This window comes from Lynx canadensis, chromosome B2, assembly GCF_007474595.2.
Source record: "Lynx canadensis isolate LIC74 chromosome B2, mLynCan4.pri.v2, whole genome shotgun sequence".
Taxonomy (NCBI): Eukaryota; Metazoa; Chordata; class Mammalia; order Carnivora; family Felidae; genus Lynx; species Lynx canadensis.
In genome coordinates this window covers 64,397,276-64,423,034 of record NC_044307.1, presented here as the reverse complement: position 1 = coordinate 64,423,034, position 25,759 = coordinate 64,397,276, and the positions used below count along the sequence as shown (strand labels likewise).

The 25,759-nt window shown below is 37.8% G+C and overlaps 1 protein-coding gene across 5 annotated transcripts in view; it reads right to left on the bottom strand.

Annotated features, from left to right (window-relative positions):
- SMAP1 (small ArfGAP 1) overlaps positions 1–25,759 on the bottom strand; it is a 204,040-nt gene that overhangs the window by 101,681 nt on the left and 76,600 nt on the right. For 4 of the 5 annotated variants that reach the window (XM_030315790.1, XM_032593197.1, XM_032593195.1 and 1 more), the window contains one exon: positions 23,485–23,560. In XM_030315790.1, coding sequence (XP_030171650.1) covers positions 23,485–23,560 — 76 coding nt within the window. Of the gene's footprint in view, positions 1–11,451; positions 11,533–23,484; positions 23,561–25,759 lie in introns of all 5 variants that reach the window. The other variant, XM_030315789.1, reaches the window with a different exon arrangement.

Below are 25,759 nucleotides of genomic sequence, written 5' to 3'. Positions count from 1 at the left end.
ACCCAGACACCCCCATGTATCCTCATATTTTAAATTCTTTTTTCTTCTTGCCATTCAGCTTGAATGATTTCCACTACCCTGTCCTGCAGCTTACTGATTTGTTCTGCATCCTCTAATCTGCTGCTGATTCCCCAGTACAGTATTCTTCAGTTCTAAATCTTTTTTGTAGTTCTATCTTTTTAATGAAATGTCTCAGTGAGTTCATGCATTTTTCTTTCCAGTTTAGTGATCATCTTTATGACTATTACTTTGAACTCCATTAGGCAGATTGCTTAACTCCTTTTTGTTTAGCTCTTTTTGAGGTTTTGTCTTATTCTTTCATTCAGAACATATTCTTCTGTTCAATTTGTCTGATTCTCTGTGTCTGTTTTTATATATTAGTAAGGTCAGCTACATTTCTGTCTTGAAGGTAGTGGCCTTATGTAGAAAGTATCTTTTGGGGCCCAGAAACACAAACTTCCCAGTCACTAGAACCAGGTGGTTCAGGGGTATCCTCTGTGTGGCTGCATGTACCCCCCTGTTGTGCCTGGGTCATGAATGCTAGGAGCACACTGGTGGGTGGGACTGGCTGTAATGCCTGGCTGTTACTGCTATGGGCACAGTGGAGGGGTAGAGTCAGCCTCCAGCCTGGTTGGCTAAGAGGCCTGGCTGTGGTTGCTGCAGGTATGCTGGTAGGTGCAGTTAATACCCAGGGTGGCTGCTGTAAAGCCTAGCGACAACTGTTGCAGCCATGCTGGTGGGCAGGGCTGTCCCCTATTCTATGGGGCATGAGTTACTATGGAGTAGTGTCAATCCCAGCCAAGGCTTCCCCCTGGGTGGGAGTGGGAGGGTTGAAGGTGCTTCTAGTGGGGCACTGGTCCTGACTGAGGCTGCCTGCCAAGATGTGGTAGGATGGTAACCACTGGAAGGATGCCTGCAGGGATATATATGTCAGGCTACAGGGGAACCTGAAGGTGAAATGAGTGTTTGCTAGCAAGGGTGATGGAGAGTGTCAGAATAAGTATCTGACAGCTAAAGGAAAGCAAGAAAATGGTGCCCTCCAGTGCTTCTCTGGCTGGAGAAATTTCCTACAGATCCCTGCCCCTCTGGCACAGGCACTAAAATTAGTCAATCTCCTTCATGTATGTTCCACGCACTTTTCAAACTGCTGTCTCTATGCTGGGTCTCCAAGTAAGTGAAACTGTTCACAGGCCCTTTAAAAACAGAGTCTCCATTCTCCATAGCCCTCTAGCCCTCACACAGTTAAGCCCCACTGATTTGAAAAGCTAGATATTATAGGGATTCAACTTCCTGGTGCTGATCCCTGGGGCAAAGGATGCCCAATATGGGGCTTAACCCCTCCCTCCCCCCTCACATATCAGTGAGAACCCTGGTACCTTGATATCCCCCCCAACTTCTGCATTACTGCACTGAGGGCGGGGGGGAGTTTGTTTTCCAATCTAACTATGTCGCTGTCTTTCTTACTCTTTTGACAAGTCTTTTACAGATATCTTTAGTTGTATAATAGCCATTATGCTAGTATTCAGGTCATTCTCAGAGAGTTGCTTTATATGTAGATCCAGCCTTCGTGTTTCCATGGGAGATGAGCTCAGGATCTTCCTACTCCACCATCTTCCCATGAGTCTATCTTTAGGTTTTAACAGTTTAATTTAACAGTTTAATTTAACATTTTAATTCCTATGTGTTGCCAGAGATCTCTTGGGCTTAGACTTTTACTTGGAACTCCCTGGGCTTCCTGAATCTGTATGGGTAGTTTTCCTCCCAAGTTTAGGAAGGTTTTCAGCTATTATTTCTCCAAATAAGTTTTCTGTCCCTTTAGCTCTCCTCTTTCTGTGACCTTCAAAATGTGACTGTTATCCGGTGGTGAGGGTAACTGATGTTGTCCCATAAGGCCTTTAAGTTATTTTCATTTAAAAAAACATTTCTTTTTGCTGCTTTTGGCCAAGTTCCACTGTCTTGTCTGCCAGGTCACTGATCCTTGATCCATTCTTCTGCTTTACCCTATTCTGTTGTTGATTCCCTCTAGTATATTTTTTAGTTAAGTTATTGTACTCTTCAGCTTTGTGACTTCCTTTTTTCCTACTTACTTCAAGTTTTAATTAAAATTCTAGTTAGTTAACATACAGTGTAATTGGCTTAGTGAGTAGAATTTATTATTTCATCACTTATATATAACATGCAGTGCTCATCACAACAACTATATTCCTTAATACCCATCACCCATCTAGCCCATCCCCTGACTTCCCTTCTATCAACCCTAAGTATGTTCTCTATAAACCATTAAGAGTCTCTTATGGTTTGCCACGCTCTCTTTTTTTCCCCTCTTTCCCCTATGTTCATCTGTCTTGTTTCTTACATTCTACATATGACTGGAATCATATGGTATTTGTCTTTCTCTGACAGACTTGTTTCACTTAGCATAATACATTCTAGCTCCATTTACATCATTGCAAATGGCAAGATTTTATTCATTTTGATGGCTGAGTAATATTCCAGTGTGTGTGTGTGTGTGTGTGTGTGTGTGTGTGTGTGTGTATACACAAGATACCTTCTTTATCCATTCAACAGTTGATGGACATTTGGGCTCTGTCCATAGTTAGGTTATTGTTGGTATGTTGCTATAAACATCAGGGTGCACGCGCTCCTTCAAATCTGTATTTTTGTATCCTTTGGGTAAATACCTACTACTGCAATTGCTGGGTTGTATGACAGTTCTATTTTTAACTTTCTGAGGAACCTTCATAATGTTTTCCAAAGGGGCTGCACCAGTTTGCATTCCCACCAACAATGCAAGATGGTTCCCCTTTCTCTGAATCCTTGACAACATCTGTTGCTTCCTGTGTTGTTAACACCTTCCTGGATATCTTTGGGAAAAAGTTGACTCGTCTTCTGCCCATTTCTTAACTGGATTGTCTGTTTCTTTGGTGTTGAGTTTGGTAAGTTCTTCATACATTTTGAATACTAACCCTTTATCAGATACGTCATTTGCAAATATCTTCTCCCATTCTGTAGGCTACCTTTTAATTGACTGTTTCCTTCGTTGTGTGAAGCTTTTTATCTTGATAAAACGCCAAGAGTTCATGTTTGCTTTTGTTTCCCTTGCCTTCAGCAACATGTCTATTAAGAAACTGCTGCAGCTGAGGTCAAAGAGGTTGCTGCCTGTGTTCTCTTCTAGGAGTTTGATGGTTTCCTGTCTCACATGTAGGTCTTTCATCCATTTTGAGTTTATTTTTGTGAATGGTGTAAGAAAGTGGTCCAGTTTCATTTTTCTGCATGTCACTGTCCAGTTTTCCAACACCCTTTGTTGAACAAACTGTCTTTTTTCCATTGGATATTCTTTCCTGCTTTGTTGAAAATGAGTTGGCCAGATAGTTGTGGGTCCATTTCTGGGTTTTCTATTCTACTCCACTGATCTATGTGTCTATTTTTTGTGCAAGTCCGTACTGTCTTGATGACTATAGCTTTGTAATATAGCTTGAAGTCGGAATTGTAATGCCTCCAGCTCTGCTTTTCTTTTTCAAGATTGATTTTGTCTATTTGGGGTCTCCTGTAGTCCCATACAAATTTTAGGATTGTGTGTTCCATCTCTGTGAAAAATGTTGGTGGTATTTTGATGGGGATTGCATTAAATGTGCAGATTGCTTTGGGTAGTACAGACATTTTAACAATGTTTGTTCTTCTAATCCATGAGCATGGAATGTTTTTCCATTTCTTTGTGTCTTCTTCAATTTCATTCATAAGTGTTCTACAGTTTTCAGAGTACAGATCTTTTTACCTCTTTGATTAGGTTTATTGTTAGGTATCTTATGGTTTTTGGTGCAATTGTAAATGGGACTGATTCCTTGATTTCTCTTTCTACTGCTTCATTATTGGTATATAGAAATGCAACCAATTTCTGTATGTTGATTTTGTATCCTTGTGTCTTTGCAGACTTCATGTATTAGTTCTAGCAACTTTTTGGTGGTCTTTCAGAATTTTTACATAGAGTATCATGTCATCTGTGAATAGTGAAAGTTTGACTTCTTCCTTGCCGATGTGGATGGATTTTCTTTCTTTCTGTTGTCTAACTGCTGCGGCTAGCACTTCCAATACCATGTTAAATGACAATGGTGACAGTGGAAATCCCTGTCTTGTTCCTGACCACAGAGGAAAAGTTCTCAGTTTTTCCCCATTGAGAATGATATTAGCTGTGGGTCTTTTGTATACAGCCTTTATGATATTGAGGTATGTTTCCTCTATCTCTACTTTGTTGAGAGTTTTTATCAAGAATGGATGCTGTATTTTGTCAAATGCTTTTTCTGTATCTATCGAGAGGATCATATGGTTCTTTTTTTTTTTTTTTTTTTACTAATGTGGTGTACCATACTGACTGATTTGTGAATACTGAACCATCCTTGCAGACCAGGAATAAATCACACTTGGTTGTGGTGAATAATTCTTTTAATGTACTACTGGATTCGATTTTCCTAGTAGCTTGTTGAGAATTTCTGCACCATGCATCAGAGAAATTGACCTGTAATTTTCCTTTTTACTGGGGTCTTTGTCTGGTTTTGGAATCAAGGTAATGCTGGCCTTGTAGAATGAGTTTGGAAGTTTTCCTTCCATTTTAATTTTTTGGAACAATTTGAGAAGAATAGGTATTAACTCTTCTTTAAATGTTTGGGAGAATTCCCCTGGGAAGCCATCTGGCCCTGGACTTTTGTTTGCTGAGAGATTTTTGATCACAGATTCCATTTCTTTGCTGGGTATGAGTCTGTTCAAATTCTCTATTTCTTCCTGTTTCAGTATTGACAGTTTTTATGTTTCTAGGAATTTATCCATTTCATCCAGATTGCCCAATTTGTTGGCATATCATTTTTTATAATATTCTCTTAATATTGTTTGTATTTCTGTGGTGTTGGTTGTGAGCTCTCTTTCATTTGTGATTTTATTTTTTGGGGTCCTTTCTCTTTTCTTTTTGAATTTTATTAATTTTTTTCAAAAAACCAGCTCCTAGTTTTGTTGATCTGTTCTACTGTTTTGTTGTTTCCACAACATTTATTTCTGCTCTAATCTATATTATTTCCTTTCTTCTGCTGGCTTTAGGCTTTACTTGCTTTTCTTTTTCTAGCTCTTTTAAAGGTGTAAGGTTAGATTGTGTATTTGAGACTTTTCTTGTTTTTTGACATAAAAACTTGTGTTGCCATGTACTTCTCTCTTATGACTGCTTTTACTTCATCTCAAAGGTTTTGGACTCTTATGTTTTCATTTTCATTTGTTTCCATGTACTTTTAAAATTTTCTTCTTTAATTTCATGGTTAACACATTCATTCTTTAGTAGAATATTCTTTAACCTCCATGTATTTGTGGTTTTTCCAAATGTTTTCTTGTGAGTGTCTTCATGTTTGATAGTATTGTGTTCTGAAAATACGCATGGTATGATCTCAATCTTTTTGTCCTTGTTGAGGTCTGATTTGTAACCCAGTATGTGATCTACTCTGGTGAATGCGCACTCAAGAAGAATGTGTATCCTGCTGCTAATGTAATGTTCTTGATATATCTATTGAGGCCATCTGATCCAGTGTGTCATTTAAAGGCATTGTTTCCTTGCTGATTTTCTGCTTAGATGATTTGTCCATTACTGTGAGGTGATAAAGTGTCCTACTATTATTGTATTATTATCAGTGAGTTTCTTTATGTTTGTTATTAAATGACATATATTTGGGTGCTTCCAAGTTGGGGGCATAAATATCTACAATTAGATTAGTTGTAATTAGAATTAATTCTTGTTGGATAGACCCCTTTATTATGATATAGTGCCTTTCTTCATCTTATTACAGTCTTTGGTTTAAATTCTAGTTTGTCTTCTATATGTATGTCTAATCCGGCTTTCTTTTGAGGTCCATTAGCATGATAGATGATTGTCCATCCCCTCACTTTCAATCTGGAGGTGTCTTTGGGTCTAAAATGAATCTCCTGTAGGCAGCATATAGATGGGTCTTATTTTTTTTATCCATTCTTATGTCTTTTGATTGGAGCATTTAGTCCATTTACATTCAGATTGACTACTGATACATATGAATTCAGTGTCATTGTAGTACATGTAAAGTCAGTGTTTCTGGATATTTTCTGTGTTCTTTCCTAGTCTTTGTTGCTTTTGGACTTTCCCAAAGAGTCCCCTTTAATATTTCTTACAGTGCTGGTTTAGTGCTCACAAACTCCTTCAGTTTTTGTTTGTCCGGAAAATTCTTTATCTCTCCTCTATTCTGAATGACAGCCTTGCTGGATAAAGTCTTTTTGGCTGCATATTTTTCCCATTCAGTATGCTGAATATGTCATGCCACTCCCTTCTGGCCTGCCAAGTTTCTATGAAGAGATCTGCTGCTAACCTTATTTGTCTTCCCTTGTAGTTTAAGGGATTGCTTTCCCTTTACTGCTTTCAGAATTCTTTCCTTATCTCTGTATTTTGTAAATTTTACTACGATATTTCTTGGTATTAGTCTCCTTTTATTGATTTTTATGGGAGTTGTCTGTGCCTCCTGGATTTGGAAGTCTGTTTCCTTCCCCAGATTAGGGAAATTTTCAGCTATAATTTCCTCAAATACACTTTCTCTTTTTTCCCCTCTCTTCTTCTTCTGGGACTCCTATGATATGAATGTTATCCAATATTTTTCCTTCCTTATTTTCATCTTCATTTATTTTCCATATTTTTATCTTCTATATAACTCTTTGATTCCTCTGTTTCTTGGCTATAGCATTTTTTTTTATTTCGGCCAGACTAGTTTATAAGTCTTTTATCTCTGTCTTTTATGCTTTCCTCTGGCCCAGCTACTATCCTTATGATTGTTGTTTTAAATTCTAGTTTAGGCATATTACTTATATCTATTTTGATTAGATCCCTGGCCATGATCTTGTTCTTCTTGTTCTTTCTTTGGGGATGAATTCCTCCATCATGACATTTTGTCCAGGTCTCTGTCTTCTGTGTTTTAGGAAAGCCTGTTATGCTTCCTGTTCCTGAGAGTAATGGCTATGTTAAGAAGAGGTCATATACTGTCCAGGGCCTGGTGCTTCAGGGAGTTGTTCTGGTGTATGCTGTGTACACCGTGCTATTGTGTTTTGGCTATTCTTTCCTTCGGGTCAGTCCTCTGCAGAGTTTCTCCTTGCTTACAATGGGGAGTGTTTGGACCTTGTCCACTGTGTGTGTGTGTGTGTGGTGATTTTTAAGTAGGTGTGTTTTGGTCTGCTTGTTAAAAGAGGCTAGGTTCTATTTTGCCTAGAGCTAAAGCTTTGCAGCACTCCATGGTCAGTAGACTGGGTGTGTGCAGTGGGGGGGCAGAGGAAGGCAGTTATGCTAGTCTTCTGGGGGAGAGGCCTGCTGCTCTGAGTCTCAGGCATACTTGCCCAGGTTAAAAAAGCACCTACACAGCTCAGGGGGACAAGGTTTGGTGTAAGCGGCTCAAGCCTCCACTATGGGCGCTGTCCTGCTCACTGAAATCCATCTGTGCTCATGGGCAGGGGTAAAAATGGTGTCAGCCAACTCTCTTGTCCCCAGAGAGGGAAGTTTATGCCCGCTGCTGTTTAGGAAGCCTTCACAGATGAGTGAACAATCTCCCCTTGTGTGTCCCAGGCATCCCTCAGATTCCTGCTTTCACTCTAGCCATCTGCCCACCCAGTGGTGCAGTGCTCCTGTGTTTTATCTATGGTACATGAGCTGAGTTTCAAAACTCCAGATTTTAGTAACCTGGGATGGCACAGACCCATGCATCATCTGGGGGAGGGTCTTATCACCCTATGGCTGGTGCCAGTTTGTCCTAAAAGGGCAGTCCCAACAACGTGCAGGGGCTTGGAATTCATCGTATAGCACAGAAAAAGTCAGCATCCAGGTTAGCTGCCCTCAGCAGGTGCCTCTGTTCTATGCTAATAAATGGAGCAGATCAATGGCACCCACTGGCTATTTTGTCCCCTGACAGGCAGTGCCACCTTTCCCAAGTGCACTCCAAGAAGGGGAACTATCCTCTCCCAGAGCGACCCAGGGGATCCTCAGACCACACTGCCTGCTCTTGGGCTTCTGCCCTCCTTCTACACAGGAGCCCCTGTACACCTGTCAGGCTCCACCCAGTGATGGCCCAGATTTCTAAAACTTCAGAGTTTGAGCTCTGCTGCTTGTAAAAACTTGCAGTAATCAGCCCTTCTCATTTTCCCTGTCAATAGTTTCGGGGAAGTGTTTTTCTTGTGCAATGCCCTGAACCCTGCTTGCACTCTTCCTCTCTCTCCCCTTTTTCCCCGATCAGGGCTCCCTCACCTCCAAAGTACTGGCAATTCTTTTCTCCACCACATCAAGTCTCTACACCTACTACCTTCCATGATATGAACGCTTCTCTCCCTCTAGTTGTGCAGTTTGTTTTGTGATTCCTCAGATCGGTTTCCCGGGTGTTCAGATTGATTTGATATTTATCTAGCGTTCGAGGGACAAAGCAAGCACTGGGTCCCCCTACTATTCTGTCATCTTAATTCCTTGGCTCAGCTCTGTGACTTCCATTTGGTATTTTCTAATATTTTCTATCTCTTTGTTGAAATTCTCTGCCTTCATCCATTATTCTCCCAATATCAATGAACATCTTTATGACTATTACTTTGAATTCTTTATCAGGTAAATTACTTATCACCATTAAGATTTTTTTCCCCCTAAAATGTTACCATATTCTTTTTTTGGAGCATAGTCCCATTTCCTCATTTGCCTAATTCTCTGTTTGTTTCTGTTAGGAAAAATAGTGACCTCTCCTAGTATTGAAGGGGTGGTCATAGGAAGACCGAGAGTATGTTTCAGCCAGCTGTTTGTGTAGTGCCCTATGTATGGGGGTGGGGAGGGTGGGGGGGTGGGGGGGGGGATAGCCTGCCACAAATTGTGCCTCCAATTTGTTTCAGTTCCATAAGGATCAAAAATGCAAGGCCCACTGGCCACCAGAGCCAGGCATTCAAGGGGTGTCCCCTGTGTGAAATGCATGCGTTTCTTGGCTTTAGCAGGGTCACAGGACAGCACCAACCCAGGAAGAACCAACCCATCCAATTTGGTAGGGTGGGACTGTGGGGGTGTAGAAGAGCAGGGCGAGCAGCACTGGCAAGGTAGAGGTAGTACAAAAATGGTTCTGCCTAGTACCTGTCTTCAAAGAGAGATCCAACTGACCCCTGTCCTTCTAACAGACACTTTAAAATTAGGCAATAAATCTCTTTCACATATGGTCTAGGAGCTTCTTTTTCAACTTGCTCCTTTTGCACTGGGTTCTAGGACAAGTGAGTCACTGTTTATATGCCCTTTAAGAGTAGAGTCATACTTTCCTACAGTTTTCTGGGTATCCTGGACATAAGACCTGTTGGTTTCCAAAGCCAGATGTTTTGCAGACTCCTCTCCCCAGTGCAGGTCCTAAGGGTTGGGGTGTCTGATATAGGACTCACTCCTCACTCCTCAGGGATGTTCTTCATATTTGTGAGATCCCTTTCACCTGTGGATCACAGCACCAGGGGTGGCTCCATGTCTCTGCCTCACCTACCTATCTCAATGCGGCCTTTTTGTCCTTTGTTGTGAAGGAGCTGTTCAGCTAGTTTTAGTGTCTTTTTGGGAGAAAATTGTTCTATGTGTAGTTGTAGATTTGTTGTGTCGTGGGAAAAGGGGAGTTCCAGGTCTTCCTATGCCACCATCTTGAAACACCAATGTCCACTGCTTTCTAAGACTTGCAGGTAGGAACCACAGTAAAAAGGTATACTCAGGATTTCCACTCTTTTTCTTACATGAAAGCATAGTTTCAGAGCAAATTTTGAAAAGGCAAAATTTGCCTCTGACATTCTTCCACTTTCTCATGGTAACATCCATACTCCTAGAGTGCTTCTTTCCTGGGTCTGTGTGCTGACCTAGTAAGTACCTACAACACTCCAACCATGTACTTCATGCTCTAAAACTGTCCCCTACAGACTCCTTGTGAATTCCCTTTGCTAACTCTTAAGTTCAAGTGTACCCAGCTTTCTATTCTCAGAACTTTCCTCTTATCACTCAACACACTCTCCCTGGGCTGCTTTATAATCTTAATCCTCCTCTCAATCCCTCTCTATCTATTCCCACTTCCCCCAGCCTAGATCTTTCCTCTGGGCTATAGACCTATATATTCAACTACCTAGTAGATACCTGGATGTCCCACAGTCATATCCAACTTCTAATTCATCCCCTTGCCTCTGTTCTCCACAAACCTGTTCCTCACCCTCAGCTTGTATCCCTTTCTCCCCGGATAGAACCATCATGTACTGAGATACTCAAGCCAGAAACTGGAAGCCATCAAGGCTTCCCAAAGTACCGTCACAATCTATTCATTACTAAATCCCATGGATTCCATCTTCTCAAAATCTCTTAAAACTACACTCGCCTTTTTATTCTCTTTCCCTCCATTTTAGCACATGCTCCCATCATTTTATTCATGGATTAAAGCAAGTTCTCAAGCTTTTTCCACACCCATCAACACATAATTTATTCTCCACAGATATGAGGAACAATGTGAAGACAAGAAAATCAGATCCTGTTACCTTTTCCACCCTTAAAGTTCATCATTGTAGTATCAGGGCCTTCAGAGTGAAGACCAAAATCATTCAGAAGGCTCAGAAGTGAGCTGCTCTCTCACTTCTCTCCCTATCCTATGCATGTTCTAGCTATGCCATCCACTTACAAATCTCTAAACAACCCACTCTGCCCACAGGGTTTTTTTCACAAGATGCTTTCTCTACTTAGAATGCATCCTAATCCTTATAGCTAATGTTTATTAAGAATTAAAGATATTTCAAAAGTACGCCTCCTGTATTAAAGAGCATAGTGAGTGAATGTCAATCACAGCACAAAAATGATACTGCATAAGAAACTTCTGTAAAGTTATGTTTTCCTCATTAGGAACCATTACCATTCACTCTAACCATGCCTACCACAAACACATTCTAACGATTATCACTGATGATTCCATAGTCATAACTCTGTATTATCTACATTACTGTATCTGAATGATGGCTACTATTGCTTAAAAAAAGAAACTTGACACTTTCTTCAAATGCTTAAAACAATAGAATCTTCTAAAGAAAACATTTTCAATGAAAGACTTTTTTTAATAGATCAAAGAATTCAACAGCAACTATAAAAAAAATCCTAGAAGTATAAAGTAGTAATGCAAACAACAACAAAAAAATTGCTTCTTAAATGTTGAGCTATATCTATAGTACCAATAAATCTGTCATTTTGAAATGAAACAGATCAAACTTCTTTAATCCTACTGGTGGCATAGGAAAATATTCTAGAAATTGTTATATTTAATATATTTAATACTGGAGACCACTCAAAATATAAACAACTATTACACCACTCCCAAATTATGACACACAGCAAAAGAAAGCTTATTTACCACTGAACACTACATAATGCAGCTGGCTAGAACACTACCATACCTCCAATTTGTTTTTCTCAACAGCAGATTGTAGAGAAGGAGAGGACACCAAAGGCTGAAGAGGAGCATCAGAGGAGGAAATCTGTGGAATGCAGATGAAAAGTCAGAAGAACAAAATGAAAAGAAGGTAATAGAACTGACAGGCACAGGGAAAAACAAAACCCACCTATTTCTGAGATATAAAAGCACTTAGAAGTATGTTAACTAAGAGAAAAAATGCATCAAGAAGAGAATATTTTTGCTTTTTTTAAAATTCCCATGTGAAGTTTCTAAAAATGTAAGTATTTATTACAGAATAATGTGTGATTTAAAACAGAGTTCGCTATGATACAAAATTTAATATGTTCTCAGGTATGATCATACCATAAGTATCTGAAAAATAATTAAGCTTCTCAGATAGTAAACTTTTACTCAACATTACTTTTGAAATACTAATGCTCTGAGGATGAAGACATATTGTTTCACGTAGCAGAAAAACACAAATGAACTTCTGCTTTTACTTGTAATAACTATTTTAAGAATGGAAAATAAAACAGTGCTGAAATAGTAAGTTAATTAGTTTTAATCAGCTGTTTAAGAAAAGAAAAAAGTCTGGGATAAAAGAGTGGGTTAATGCAATATAACAGCTAAGCAGCAGCAGGACTTATCATAAAGCAATTTATACACTTCCTTCTTTAAGATCAGTATGTACAAACACCATTTCCAGTGCTGTATTTGCTGAATTACCCTAAAGCATTATGAGACAGTTATATATGCAGCAGAGGCAATTTATATATGAAAATGCATTTCATCTGAAAGCCTTTTCACACATCTTCCTACCCAATTTCTACATGCATAGTTGATCACTTTAATGGAAGCATTATCTTCCTGCTCTCTTTACTGCCAAAATATAACTGAAATATGTTTACCAAATGCATAGTAGATCTCTGGAGCCATAAAACTGACATCTGTATATATTGCCCTATCATATCAACAGTGCCTCTAAGGAACTGTTTAAAATAAAAGGTGCTATTACAGAAAGGTTATTACATAATGTCAAAATAACATTGGGAGATAAGTCCTCATTCAATTTGCTTGTTATTAAGTTAGTTACGGTTGTAATTCTTGAATCACAACCCAAGACCATAAACTTTAGGGTTTTTTTTTCCTTGAACACTGCTTGTTGGCTCTGTTGTAATTGTGCAAACTAACCATTTAGTAACTACTAATGGAAATTACACACAGAAGAAAAGATTTTAAAAGATAAAAGGCACCTTAAACCCTGGCTTCAAAGCTACTTTATCCTATTGGACATTTACTTGCTAGATATCTTTAATTGCCACTTTATGTAGAAAATAACAGATAAAAAAGCACACAAATGCACTTAAGATGATAGCCTGTACCATAAAGACCTCTTTGCCCCCAAACTCTTGTAATAGCTAAATACAAAAATATAAAAGAGAAATAGGTATATATTTAGCATGTCAAGGGTTACTAATTCAAGGTAATTCATTATAAAAGTGTTTGTTCTCCTTCTGACTGATTTGGCCACTTTTAAAACTCAGAAGTAGGAATATAAAACTATTTAATAAATAACAGTAATTAGGGGCACTTGGGTGGCTCAGTCGGCTAAGTGCCCAACTTCTGCTTAGGTCACAATTTCACAGTTCCTGAACTTGAGCCCTGCATTGGGCTCTCTGCTGACAGCTTGGAGCCTGGAGCCTGCTTCAGATTCTGTGTCTCCTTCTCTCTCTGCCCCTACCCCGCTTGCACTCTTTCTCTCTCTCTCAAAAATAAAACATTAAAATAAATAGCAGTAACTTAAGAAAGCATTTTAATGCTCCCTCCTAAAAAAGCTTTAATACTATGTTTCAGCTAGAAAGAAACAGAGAGAGTTTTTCAGTAGGAAAGACACTTGAAAAATCAATGGACAAATTAACAGGTAAACAAATAAACAAACTGTGGTATACCCATAAAATGAATTATTATTTGCCAATAAAAAAGAATGGTCTAATAGTACTCACAAAAACAGGGATGAATTTCAGAAATATACCAAAAGAAAGACATCACACACCAAAGAGTACATACATATGATACCATTCATATGAAACTCCAGCAAAGACAAATATAATGTAAAGTGAAAAAAAGTAGATCAATGGTTACCTGGGTCAGGGGTGGGAAATAAGAGTCAGTAAGGAACCTTTTAGAAAGGAAAGATTACATATGCCCTCTATGGTGGTTACAGAAAGGTATATATATTTCAAAAGTCAATGAACTCTATCTTAAATTATCTTTTACTACACATAAATTTTATCTTCAATAAAGTTCACTTTTTTAAAATTTTTTAATGAAATTTACTGTCAAATTGGTTTCCATACAACACCCAGTGCTCATCCCAACAGGTGCCCTCCTCAATGCCCAATCACCCATCTTCCCCTCCCTCCCACCCCCCATCAATCCTCAGTTTATTCTCAGTTTTTAAGGGTCTCTTATGGTTTGGCTCTCTCTCTCTCTCTTTTTTTTTTTTCTTTTCTTTTCTTTTCTCTTCAATGAGTAGGGTTAAAATACATTATATGAGCAAGGAATGAGGAAACAGAGGTCAATTATTGACAATCAGAAGCAAGAGACACCAAAGAACATAGAGATAGATGAGGGAGAACAAAAAAAAGGGGGGGGGGTGGCAGGGGGGGAAATATAGAGGCAAAGAAAACTAGATATTCTCGAGTGTTCTAAACCTCTTAAAACTACTTCTTGCCATCATCACTAAGCACCCTAATAGGAAAGTACCATCATCTGTCACCTAGATTAGTCCAAATTGGCCTCCTTGTCCCAAGTCTTACTCTTCTCCAAACTATGACATTCTCAAATGCAAATCGGATCACTCAATATCCTTAATTAGAAGCTTTATATAGTTCCTACACATTACATTATATAAATATTTCTGAATGTTAAAGGAAACCAAAAAAAGAGAAAGGGAGCATCTCAGAGGATGAGCCAAAAAGAGGCTCGATCTCAGCAGTTATTGTTGTCCTTTGTAAGTTTGCTGCTTGCTAACATACTATTCTGAAATCTCATATTAAGTTATCTACATTTACTGTCAAATTCAGAATTTATTTTTTAACTACACATTAGCACCATTTCACTGGATTGTGGTATTTTTATAGAGAGAATGAACAAGACTTGGACCTTAGAAAATTTCGCTGGAAATTGGCAGTGTCAGTAAATTCAGTTGTTATGACTGAATGTCCCTCTATTCCTTACCCTTCTCTCCTGTTCAATCCCTCCATCCATGAGAGAATACACAGTGGGAACCTAGTAAAAATATCCTTCAGGAATAAATGATTTAGAGTCTTTCTTTTAATTATTCTTAAGCCCAGAGGTTCTTTCTAGGCCACCACCAAAGTAAACTGTATGTGAAGAAACTCCTAAAGCAATACAACTGCATAAACTCACCTCCTACAAAAGAAAAACTGATCAGGCAAAACAGGTTTCCAACTCCCACCTGTCAGAATAAGGTGAGCAAATACATTTGGAAAGGTATGAAGTATTATAAAAATGCCAATATGATATTTGAAGGCCATAAGGCAAAATGTTTATCTTTTCAAGAAAAGATCACATTATTTTCTTGATCCATTTTTTTACACTTACCACCTCTTTCAACAAAATAAAATAAAATCCAGTGTTCCAAAATACTGAAAAGCATAAGACCACTGGGAAATGCCCTATGGCTTAATCACTAGCAATACACTGTTTCAAACTCACGTTGGAAACTCTTGGATATATTTTCCAAGTGGAGATTTTATCATAACAATTCTCAAATGGCTATCTCATGAGCTCTCAATATACTGCAAAGCTCAGGTGTTTCAGGAGTCCAGAAATCATCTTAAAAGTATGATTCCCAATGTCCATATAATTGACACAAAACCTGAAAATGCACTTATTGAACCAATAAATAAATCATACAAAAGACAACATCAATTAAACTCATCAATAGGCCACTTAAGAGATTTTGATAAAACTTAACTAAGTAATGATAGCCACCAAATATGTAGAAGCAGCCTAAATTTTAATATACTAACTTGAAAATCTTTGCATAATATACTAACTTGAAAATTTTAATATACTAACTTGAAATACACTAACTTGAAATGCCGATTTTGGAAAACTTTCAAAATACAAGTCCTTTAATTGCCACATCAAGTCACTGGCAGACCATAATTAAAGGGCGGACTAAAGCATGGAGGGATTAATCAAAGAACTCTAAGTCAAAATTGTGCCAGTGATCTAAAGTCTTATAGCTAAGTTTTAGCATTCAAATTTCTTAATTATCTACCTGCTTCAAGTCATTTGTCACTTCCAACCTCCTATCACCTTCCTCCAATATAATCATTACAATAGGTTATATTTATTAAGCATCCTAAATATGTGTGCCAGGTATCCTTTTAAAAATGCAGCATGCCTTATCTTATTTAACTCTTACAGTACTATGAAATACAGAGACCATGATCGTTTCTATTCCACAGATGAGGAAACTAAAATTATAATGAAAAGAATTAACAAAGAAAGCCAACTTGAAACTGCTATTTTATACTAATACTAATTCACTACCTAATTATTCACCTAAGTTTCTCATCCCTAATAGAAAACATCTAAAACTCATTGCAACTCACAGCCTTGAAATTACTCATGTATCTTAAATAACTATATAATCATCAATTACAAACAGAGCTTAAAAAATTACTAGTGCTAACTCACTTTTATAGTAATAGAGAAACATTACTTCTATAATAATTTCTAAGTTGAAATAATGAATTTAATTTTACTTCTGTTGTATTAACTATTAGTCTTTATATACATACACATACATAACAAAACAAGTGAACTTTTGTTTTTAAACTCTTATATAATATTCAGTTATATGGCAATTGATTACAAAAGTAACTTCATGTGAAATTCAGACAGGAGAATTAAAATCTTTGTGTGCTACAAATTCAAATTCAAATTGAGTTCAAGAGATTGCTTCTGAGAGATAAGAAGTGGTAAAGGAGGTGAGCAATATGTAAGATAAACTGAAACGACAAGCAAGTGCTCATCTTAAAGTCACCAACTCCCAAAGATTATTAACTATTCTCCAAGACAAAACCAAGGAAGTCAAGCAGTCAGTATTAAATAGCTACAGTTATCTACACATTTTACTGCTCTACTAGACTTTCTTTTTGTCTGTGATCATTATGATGGCAAATAAATAATGTGAATATAAAAATATATGTGGGGGAGTGAGAGGGAGGGTGGAAAAGGGAGGGGAAGAGAGTGAGGGAGAAGGCAGGAGGGAGAGAGAAAAGCTGATGAAAAAGAGCAATTAATATGGCAGAGTTCAGCCCCATCTACTCAAGACCTGCTAGATCTTCTAGCAACTCAATCACTGTGCTTCCAGTTGTGATTCACTACTGGTTAGGGAGGAGAAGGGGAGAGGAAGAAAGAACAGATTTCTTTACACAAAGTTTTTCAAATTCTCCTATCACTCAATCAATTAAGTAACAAGCATGGAGGTCAGATTCATTGTGTACCACTGTGGTAAGAATTCTAGGATGGCCACCCCAACTCCTACCCCCTGGTATACATACCTTATATAATGCCCTTCCCTTAAGTATGGGCAGGACTGTGATTATGATGGACTCTTTTAACTAGAATGTTACATAACAAAGGTTAGAAATTTGCAGAGGTAATTAAGATCCCAATAGTTAATGATGGATTAATCAAAGGGGAGACTATTCTGGGTGTGCCTAGCCTGATCAGGTGAGCCACTAAAAGGGGGCAGGGCCCTTCCTAAAATAGGAGAATTGAAGTGTGAGAGAAATTCTTCAATGGTCTTGAAGAAATAAGCTGCTATGCATAATATGGGGTTAACTGTTAAGAATCAGAGGATGGCCCCCAGGAACAGAGAGTCGTCCCCATCTGACAGCAAGAACATAGGTCATACAACCACAAAGAAATGAATTCTGACAACAATCGTGGGCTTGGAAGACAATGAGCCTCAAACAAGACCACAACCCTGGCCAACTCTTTAATTTCAGCTTGGTGACATCCTGAGCTGAGAATTGAGCTAACCCATGCCCAGACTCTAAGCCAAAAGAAAACTGTATGAAAACAAATCTGTACTGTTTGAAGTCACTAAATTTCCAGAAATCTGTTAAGTAACAAGAGAAAATTAATACAATAACCATGTCTTATTCAAAAACAGAAGTCTGGCACTCAAATCTTCCATACAATCACTATTTGCCTTTCAAGAGTTATTTCCTCATACATTTATTTTCTCGTCATCTACCCATGCTGTATATTCCCCTTTTACACTCACTAGACAAGACAGTTCCATGGACTACTCACCAGACCCAAATACCAAATAATATACCTGAACTCACTTTCCTCCTTATCTTACTTTGGCACAGATGAGATAAAATGTCCCTTCAACCTGAGATGTCCTTTCTGCATTAACACTCAGCCCATTTTCTCTTTGCTGAAATCCTACTTTTCTGTGCAGGATAATTTCAAACATACCTCCTTTAAAAATTCTCCCAGTGAAAATTAACTAATGCTACCTAAGTTTTGTGTTCCCATAGCACTTTTATTCTTCTATTATAACAGATACTACTTTGTGTTTTAGAATATAGCTCATTGTACGGGTACATTACATATGGATAATATTTGAGAGTAAGCTAGCATTATACAAAGATTGTCATTTCAATCTCAGTGCCTTGCAGATAGTATACATTCAATGCTTGTTTGTTGAATGATGAAATGAACAAATAAAGGAAGAAACAATCCAAGGGAACTTCAATAGCCAATCTCTGAATTCTATAACTAGTTTCAAAATGAGAGGCTAGCACAGATCTCAGGAGTGAGGAAGGGAAGTACTGAGGGTCGATATGAGTGAGGGTTGCTATGCTATGCCCACCCACACTGGTGCCCAGCACCATGCAGTTACTTTAAAAATAGGGCACCTGGGTGGCTCAGTCAGTTAAGCATATGACTTCAGCTCAGGTCATGATCTCACAGTTCGTGAGTTCGAGTCCCGTGTCAGGCTCTGTAGGGACAGCTCAGAGCCTGGAGCCTGCTTCGAATTCTGCATCTCCCTCTCTCTCTGCTCCGCCCCTGCTCACGGTCTGTCTCTCTCAAAAATAAACATTAAAAAATTTTTTTAAATAAAAAAAGGTACAAAATAAAATAAAGTAAAATAAAATATATTTTTTTCTCTTTAAGGCTACAAAACAATACTGACTGTAGTACCAAAAAATTTCTACTTTGGACATATTTTCCTTTGTTTTTGTCTTATCTAAACTTTGCATTTTCCCTTTAACCTTCCTTCCTTAATTCACACTTAAGGTACCACACAGCACTCAAACCATATACCCTATACCATAAGCTCCCTCCACAAAGCAGCACATATATCCCTTCCTGCTTTCTCAGAAGCACCATGTATATATGACCAGATGCCATATTTATTAACAGCTAGCTGAAGCCAGTTTTTACGACTACAAATAAATCTCTGGGTATGAAGGAAGTACCATCTTAGCTTCTCATACTCTACATGATGGATTCCTATGGGGCTTAGTTCACAGACTCATTAAATAGCCTGGCAGGCAGAGGGGGCAGTATCATAGAAAAATGACAAAACCCTTTGGCACTGTTTTCCTATAGTTTATTGTACTGTATTTTGCCACAATGCTCTAAAATATTTATGTTTCAGAAGGGCAAGAAATGTATCAGTTTATTTTTTTAAGAGTTAAGAAATGGTGTGCTTGGGTGGCTTAAGTGGGTTAAACATCCGACTCTTTGTTTCAGCTCAGGTTATGATCTCACAGTCTGAGTTCAAGCCCCACATCTGGCTATGCACTAGCAGGGAGGAGCCTCCTTGGGATTTCTCTCTCCTTCTCTCTCTGCCCCTCCCCAGCTTGCTCTATCTCAAAAAATGAATATTTAAAAAATATTTTTTTAAATTAAAAAAAAATTTTTTTTTTTTTTTAAAAAGGGTTAAGAAATTAAATGACTGCCTTACACAGAAAACCAGCATCAATCTTCAGGCCCTTACTCTTGTTTAAAATAAGAAAATAATAACAGCAACACTAAAAAATACCAGCTAAAACAAGAGAAGACCAAAAAACTATAAAAATCAGACACAAAAGCTGTAAAGGTAAAGCAATTTGGAGCCACTTAATATCAGGGTAACAGTCATATCAAGCTTCATAGTCACTCATGACATCTCTTTATAAGAGTATAACTAGCACAGTTAGTATTCAAACTGTCCTTCCTTAGATATTCCTTAAATGCACTAATGCTCAAGTACCTTAGATATAAGATACTTATACTTTGTCTTGTGTTTTTTTAACCTAATCTCATCCTCACTATGAAATTAACTCTCTCTAAAAGCAAAGGTACATGCTCTTTTGGTTTAGTATACTAGGAGACTGTGACCACAAGTGATAAGAAACTATTTGAATGAATGTTTAATCCATTACCTAAAGACAATGGATATAAATATGTAATGTAATTCTTAGTGACATATAAGATTAGTTACTTACAGATTGATTACTGTGAAACAGGAATATTTTAAACTTACTAGAATATAAACTTTTAAAAAATTATCATTTTGCATATAAATGAATAGATTCAACCCTTGGGTTGAATGTAAATTTTGTAAACTTTTCTAAATTTTCACTACATGAATAATATAAACTCAAGAATACACAACCCTTCACCTTAAATTTTTCATTCTGAAGCCTACAAAAAATATAAAAAATAGGGAATGAATATCTCTATAAACTTTGCCAATATTTATCAAATGTTAACATTAGTTATGCTTGTTCTCTCTCTCCACAGAAAGGCACACATACACTCAGCTGCCAGGTTTCAATGAACCATTTAAAAAATGAGTTAAGAGAGAGAGAAGTTAAGATGGTGGAGAAGTAGGAGGATCCTGGGCTTTACTTGTCCCTCAAACACAGCTGTATTGAGGTCAAATTACTTGGAACATCCAGGAAATTGGTCTGCAGAGTGGCAGAAGGGTCTCCACAGTTTGAGGAGACAACTTGGCAGGTATAAGGTGTGTAGATGTGAATTGGGGGAGAGAAAGACAGCAGTGCCACAGAGGGGAGAGAACACTTTCTATGAAGAGACAAAAGGGAGAGAAAGAGACAGGGGTTGAGATAGGAGATAGTGTGGCGAGTTAGCAGAAGAGGAAAACCTCTCTGGACCATGGACTGGATGGAGAGCGAGAAATAGGATCCAAGTTCTTTTTTGCAAATAGCCTTTGGAGCTGAAACTCTGATGTTTTGCAAGTCCATGACTTTCTCTGGAGAGAAGCTGTGGTTTGTCTTCCTGGGGAGGAGGGAGCTGGCCCCAGAGTGAATAGCATAGTGTAGTGATTTCCGATCTCCGGGATGCACTGGGAGAGAATAGTCCCCTTCCTGGACTACTTATGGACGAGAGTTTATTACCTCCCCGAGACAAAAGACCCTGTAGGTGCCAGCCAAAGGCCTTTCATCAACAGGGCAGAGAGACTCTATTCCAGAAGAGGGGAACAGATCCACACCATGCTGGGGGTCCTTTAATACTTTGGGATTTGAATCCCAGCCGCATGCCAAAGAAAAAAACCGCACAAGAGTTTTGACACAGGGCAAGCTGACTTCCCTCTCTATTCTGTGAAGGCTGCCTGAACAGTGGGGGTTGAAACCCCTGGTCTCAGCATGAGACATTGGGGTGGCACCACTTTCCCCTCAACACCAACACAGTGGGACTTCAGAAAACAACACAGCAGCCCCCAGTGGAGGCAGGACCCACTTACACCAAACCCCGCCCTCTGTGCCTGGCAACTGCTTATTTATTAGGGCGAGATGACTCGTAGCCAATGCAACCGGCCTCTTCTCCAGTCCAGCACAGCCAGCAACTTCAAGCACCCACAGACAACTCTTTTTGTTGTTGTTTTCCTCCTCCTTTTGTTTGAAATCAGGCTCATAGTTCCTCATTTGTTTACTTTGTTTCATTTCCTTCTCTCTCTCTCTCTCTCTCTCTCTTTTGGAATCAGGCTTTTGCATTCTTTTATTTTTTCTCTTCTGCTTTTTTTTTTTTCTATTTTTTCTTTCTCTTTACTTGGAATCAGACTTAGTTTTTTGATTCTCTATGTATTTGGGTTTTTTTGTTGTTCCCTTTTCCTTTTTTCTTTTTTTGGGATCAGGCTTCCCCACTCCTTTTTTTATCCAGGGTTACTTCAACAAACAAATCAAAGCACACTTAGTTAAATGTCCAAACACTCCCTCACTGCAGGCAAGGAGTTCTGCAGAGGACTGACCAGTGGGAAAGAGCAGCCAAAACACAACAGAAGAGCACAACAGAAGAGCACATACACCTGAAGTGCCAAGCTTTGGACTGTGTATGACCCCTTTTTAATACAGTAGTGTTCTCAGGTGCAGGAAATTTTAACAAACTTTTAAAAAAGAATTACAGAGGGGCACCTGGGTGGCTCATTCGGTTAAGCATCAAACTTCGACTCAGGTTATGATCTTGCTGTTCAGAATTCGAGCCCCACGTCAGGCTCTGTGCTGACAGCTCAGAGCCTGGAGCCTGTTTCAGATTCTATGTCTCCCCCTCTCTCTCTTTCTGCCCCTCCCCGTTCACGATGTCTCTTTCAAAAATAAACATTCAAAAGTATATATTAAAAAAAAAAGAATTATAGATATCCTGGCACTCAATTCCTAAATATTTTATCCCAGTACATATCTGTTAATGAATGAAGAAATCCTCTTAACTGAACATAATACCATTATCACACTGGGGGGCGGGGGGGGGGGGGGCAGAATTCCACAGCAACAGCTATCATCCAAAGATAAAACTGTTTTCCTATACACTACTACATAAAACTCTTTCCCAAACTGTTGTCAAGATAAAAAAAATACTATCAATATAGATATAATAAAAAAGAACAAAAATGTTTAGTTTTTTTAAAAGGGTATTTAATGTAAAGCCATGTTTTATAAAATAAACTAAAATGATTTCTTAAAATTTCATATGAACATATATTACTTATGTTTTAAACTTAGCCCATTTTCCTTCCCCCATAGTGCTACAATTAGACTGTTTTATGGACATTATAAATATCATTCTCAATACTGTCAATTTTTTACCATTCTTTCAAAAGACTTCCTCTCCTGTATTCAATGCAGCCCAAACTCTTACACAAGGGTGTCTTTGTTTCAAAATACACATTAATGATATTTTAAACATTTTTAACAAGACTTTTTCATGATCAAAATATCCTTATTTTGTTAGAATTTGATTAATTTTTTAGTATATTGCTTCTCTGTATGGACTGAAAAGAAAAACCCAGTTTGTATACAAAATGAAATTATTGTCTCCAAATTGTTTGATACATAGATGACTTAACCACAAGATTAATCTTTTATAGCTTGCTTATTAATCTAGGAATTAAAGGCCAAAAAATGTCTATAACAATAAAGACAATTAGCCTTAAACTGTAATTAACTGGAATGAGAAAAATTAATCAGAAAAAAACTAAAAAGAAACAATGATACAATACTTTGATCATTACAGTAAGGTCTCAACTATTAGGTATCAAAATACTTGATAGTAATCAATTAAAATGCCATGTCTTAATATACATATGTCTGGACACATCCACTAAAGGCGTAAAGGGAGGATAAAGTGCCTTGTTTCTTTTTCATTTATTTCCAGAATTGAGTGAAATAATTTTCTCTCCCCTCTTTTTCAGTTAGTGATCTTATCTTTTTAAAAATTTCAGAAATTAACTTAATAAATGACATTTAACAGTTACTAGACTTTCACTTAGAATGTGTTCTTTTCTGAATCAAGAGTTCTGCTTTGTGAGAGTTCATAAACATGTGACAAAAAATTCCAATATTCAAATTTTTAAAAGTCTGTAAGTATATTTTTACAATAAAAAAAAATTAAGCTGCACTGTATGTTAAAAAGTTTGAGATCCATTCAACAAACATCAATTGGTAATAGAGATGAAGATTTTACTTACATTTGTAATAGCTATTGCATTTTTATCGTAGTATTTCTTCTTTTCATATTTATCTCTGATGAAAAATTCCACTGCTCTGAAAACAGATAACTTAAGGAAAAGCATGAGTTCAGTGGCACGTACAATCCCCTTATTCATTCCTTTCCACAAAGCCTACACACTAAATTCAATTTTCCTCCTCCCCAGTCCATGCCTTCCTCTCACACTATTTCTGCAACTAAACTCTGTAACCTACTTTTCTTTCTGCCAACCAAAGTCTATCCCTTTCAGGAAGTTTTCTCCATTCAACAAAACCACCCAACCCAATTCTAGGGAAAAAAGTAACTACATTTCTCAATACCACCACACTCCCCAAACCTCCACCTTCAACCAAACTCAATTAAAGTTCATTTTAAACTCTCAGTATAAGGAAACTAATAGCCATGTGGTGCCCACAACATACCAGACACTGTGTGCTATGTACTGTCCCTACTTTGTTTCCTTTAATCCTTCCATAAGCCAGTCATGTGTACATTATTTCTGCATCACAGATGAATAATTAGCAACTGGGAAAAACTAAACAACTGTGATTTCAATACTTCTGTTCTTTCCCACAGGCTTCTCCTAGTTGCATTATAGAGGATTCCCTGTATATCAGAAGAATGGGGGCCATTTTTTTTCTTTCAAAGCTGAGGAATGGGGAAGTCAAGAAACTACAACCAAAGTTAGTACTATTTAATTTTCTGAAGTTGGCTGGACTAGCCTTATACATAGACAGAGTGATCCACTTCTAGTGGGATTTGAGAGTTTTGAGTTATCTGATAGTGATGACTTCTCTTACCTCTCAATCACTGCTTTACTGAATTTCACTAAAATGGGAATTCTTCCATCAGACAGAGATTCATAACCTTTTTAGTACCACGAACCCCTATGGTCGTCAGGCAAAGCCTGCGAACTCTTTCTGGGACGGTGCTTTTAATTGTATAAAATAAAATACACAGAATTACAAAGGAAATGAATTACACTGAAATACAATCTCTCTGTAGATCCCCAGTAAGACATCCTTCTATTCAAAAGATAAGTTACCTGAAGCAGTAAAACAATACATTTTCAGTCAATAACTCCTTATTTGAAGTTAATAAACGCCTTTTAAATTGACAGTTGAGGCAACAGATCATAGATGACAGACCAATATACAGTGGATATTAAAAAGTTGAGGCCTTATGAAAGCACTCAAAGAGGGCAAGAGAAGGCAAGACAGGAGATCTAAACATTTAATTTATTAAGTAAACTGAATGACTGAAAGCCATTTTTAAAGACAGTTTGTGAAGGGCACTTTATGTGATCTTTATCTCCGCTTCTCTTCGCAACCTGTAAGGTAGGTGCCATTCCACAACTACAAGTGTGGCATAGAAAGTTTAAAAAGTTCTCTGGGATTCTTATAGTACAAGAGAGAGCTGTGATTCAAAACCAGGAATATCTGGCATTTACCTTTCAGAATGTTCCTGATCATCACCAGTTCATCTGTGAACCATTCAGTTAGTTTGTGCTAATGCTAATAAATACTTTTAAAATCTAGAGACTGTCAAATTTGGATGGTATTTTCTTTTAAACTTTTTTTATGTTTACTTATTTTTGAGAGAGAGGGAAAGACAGAGTGTGAGCAGGGGAGCGGCAGAGAGAGAGGGAGACACAGAATCCAAAACAGGCTCCAGGCTCTGAGCTGAGAGCACAGAGCCCGATGCGGGGCTCGAACTCACGAACTGCGAGATCATGACCTGAGCCGAGGACACGCAGCCGACTGAGTCACCCAGGTGCCCTGATGGTATTTTCAAAGTAGCCTGGGAGACCCTTTTAAGTAAAAGATGTGATCGGGCTGCTTATTTAGCTATGTGAAAATTTTAGCAGCCAATATGCCAAGATTTTCATAAAATGCAATGTTATTTTACTCCAACTATTTCACATGTAAATCAGCTAAATGTTAAGTTAGCTCATGACTGTAAATACAAGTTCAATATTACATTTTTCTGTTTATCTAACAGGAAAAAATGAAACAATCAAAAATCTGGCCTTTTGTATTAGGTGTATGAATGTGGATATACTGAGCAATTTTCACTGTTAGTGACAACTACTTACCTCCACAAAAAGAGAAAATAGACTTCACTTAGACTGAGGTCATTTTCATTTCAGATGATATGGAATATATTTATTATTCATATATATATTTATAAATTTGTATAAATATTTTAGCAGCAATTATATTTACAGTTAAATATGTATTATATAGCATACAATA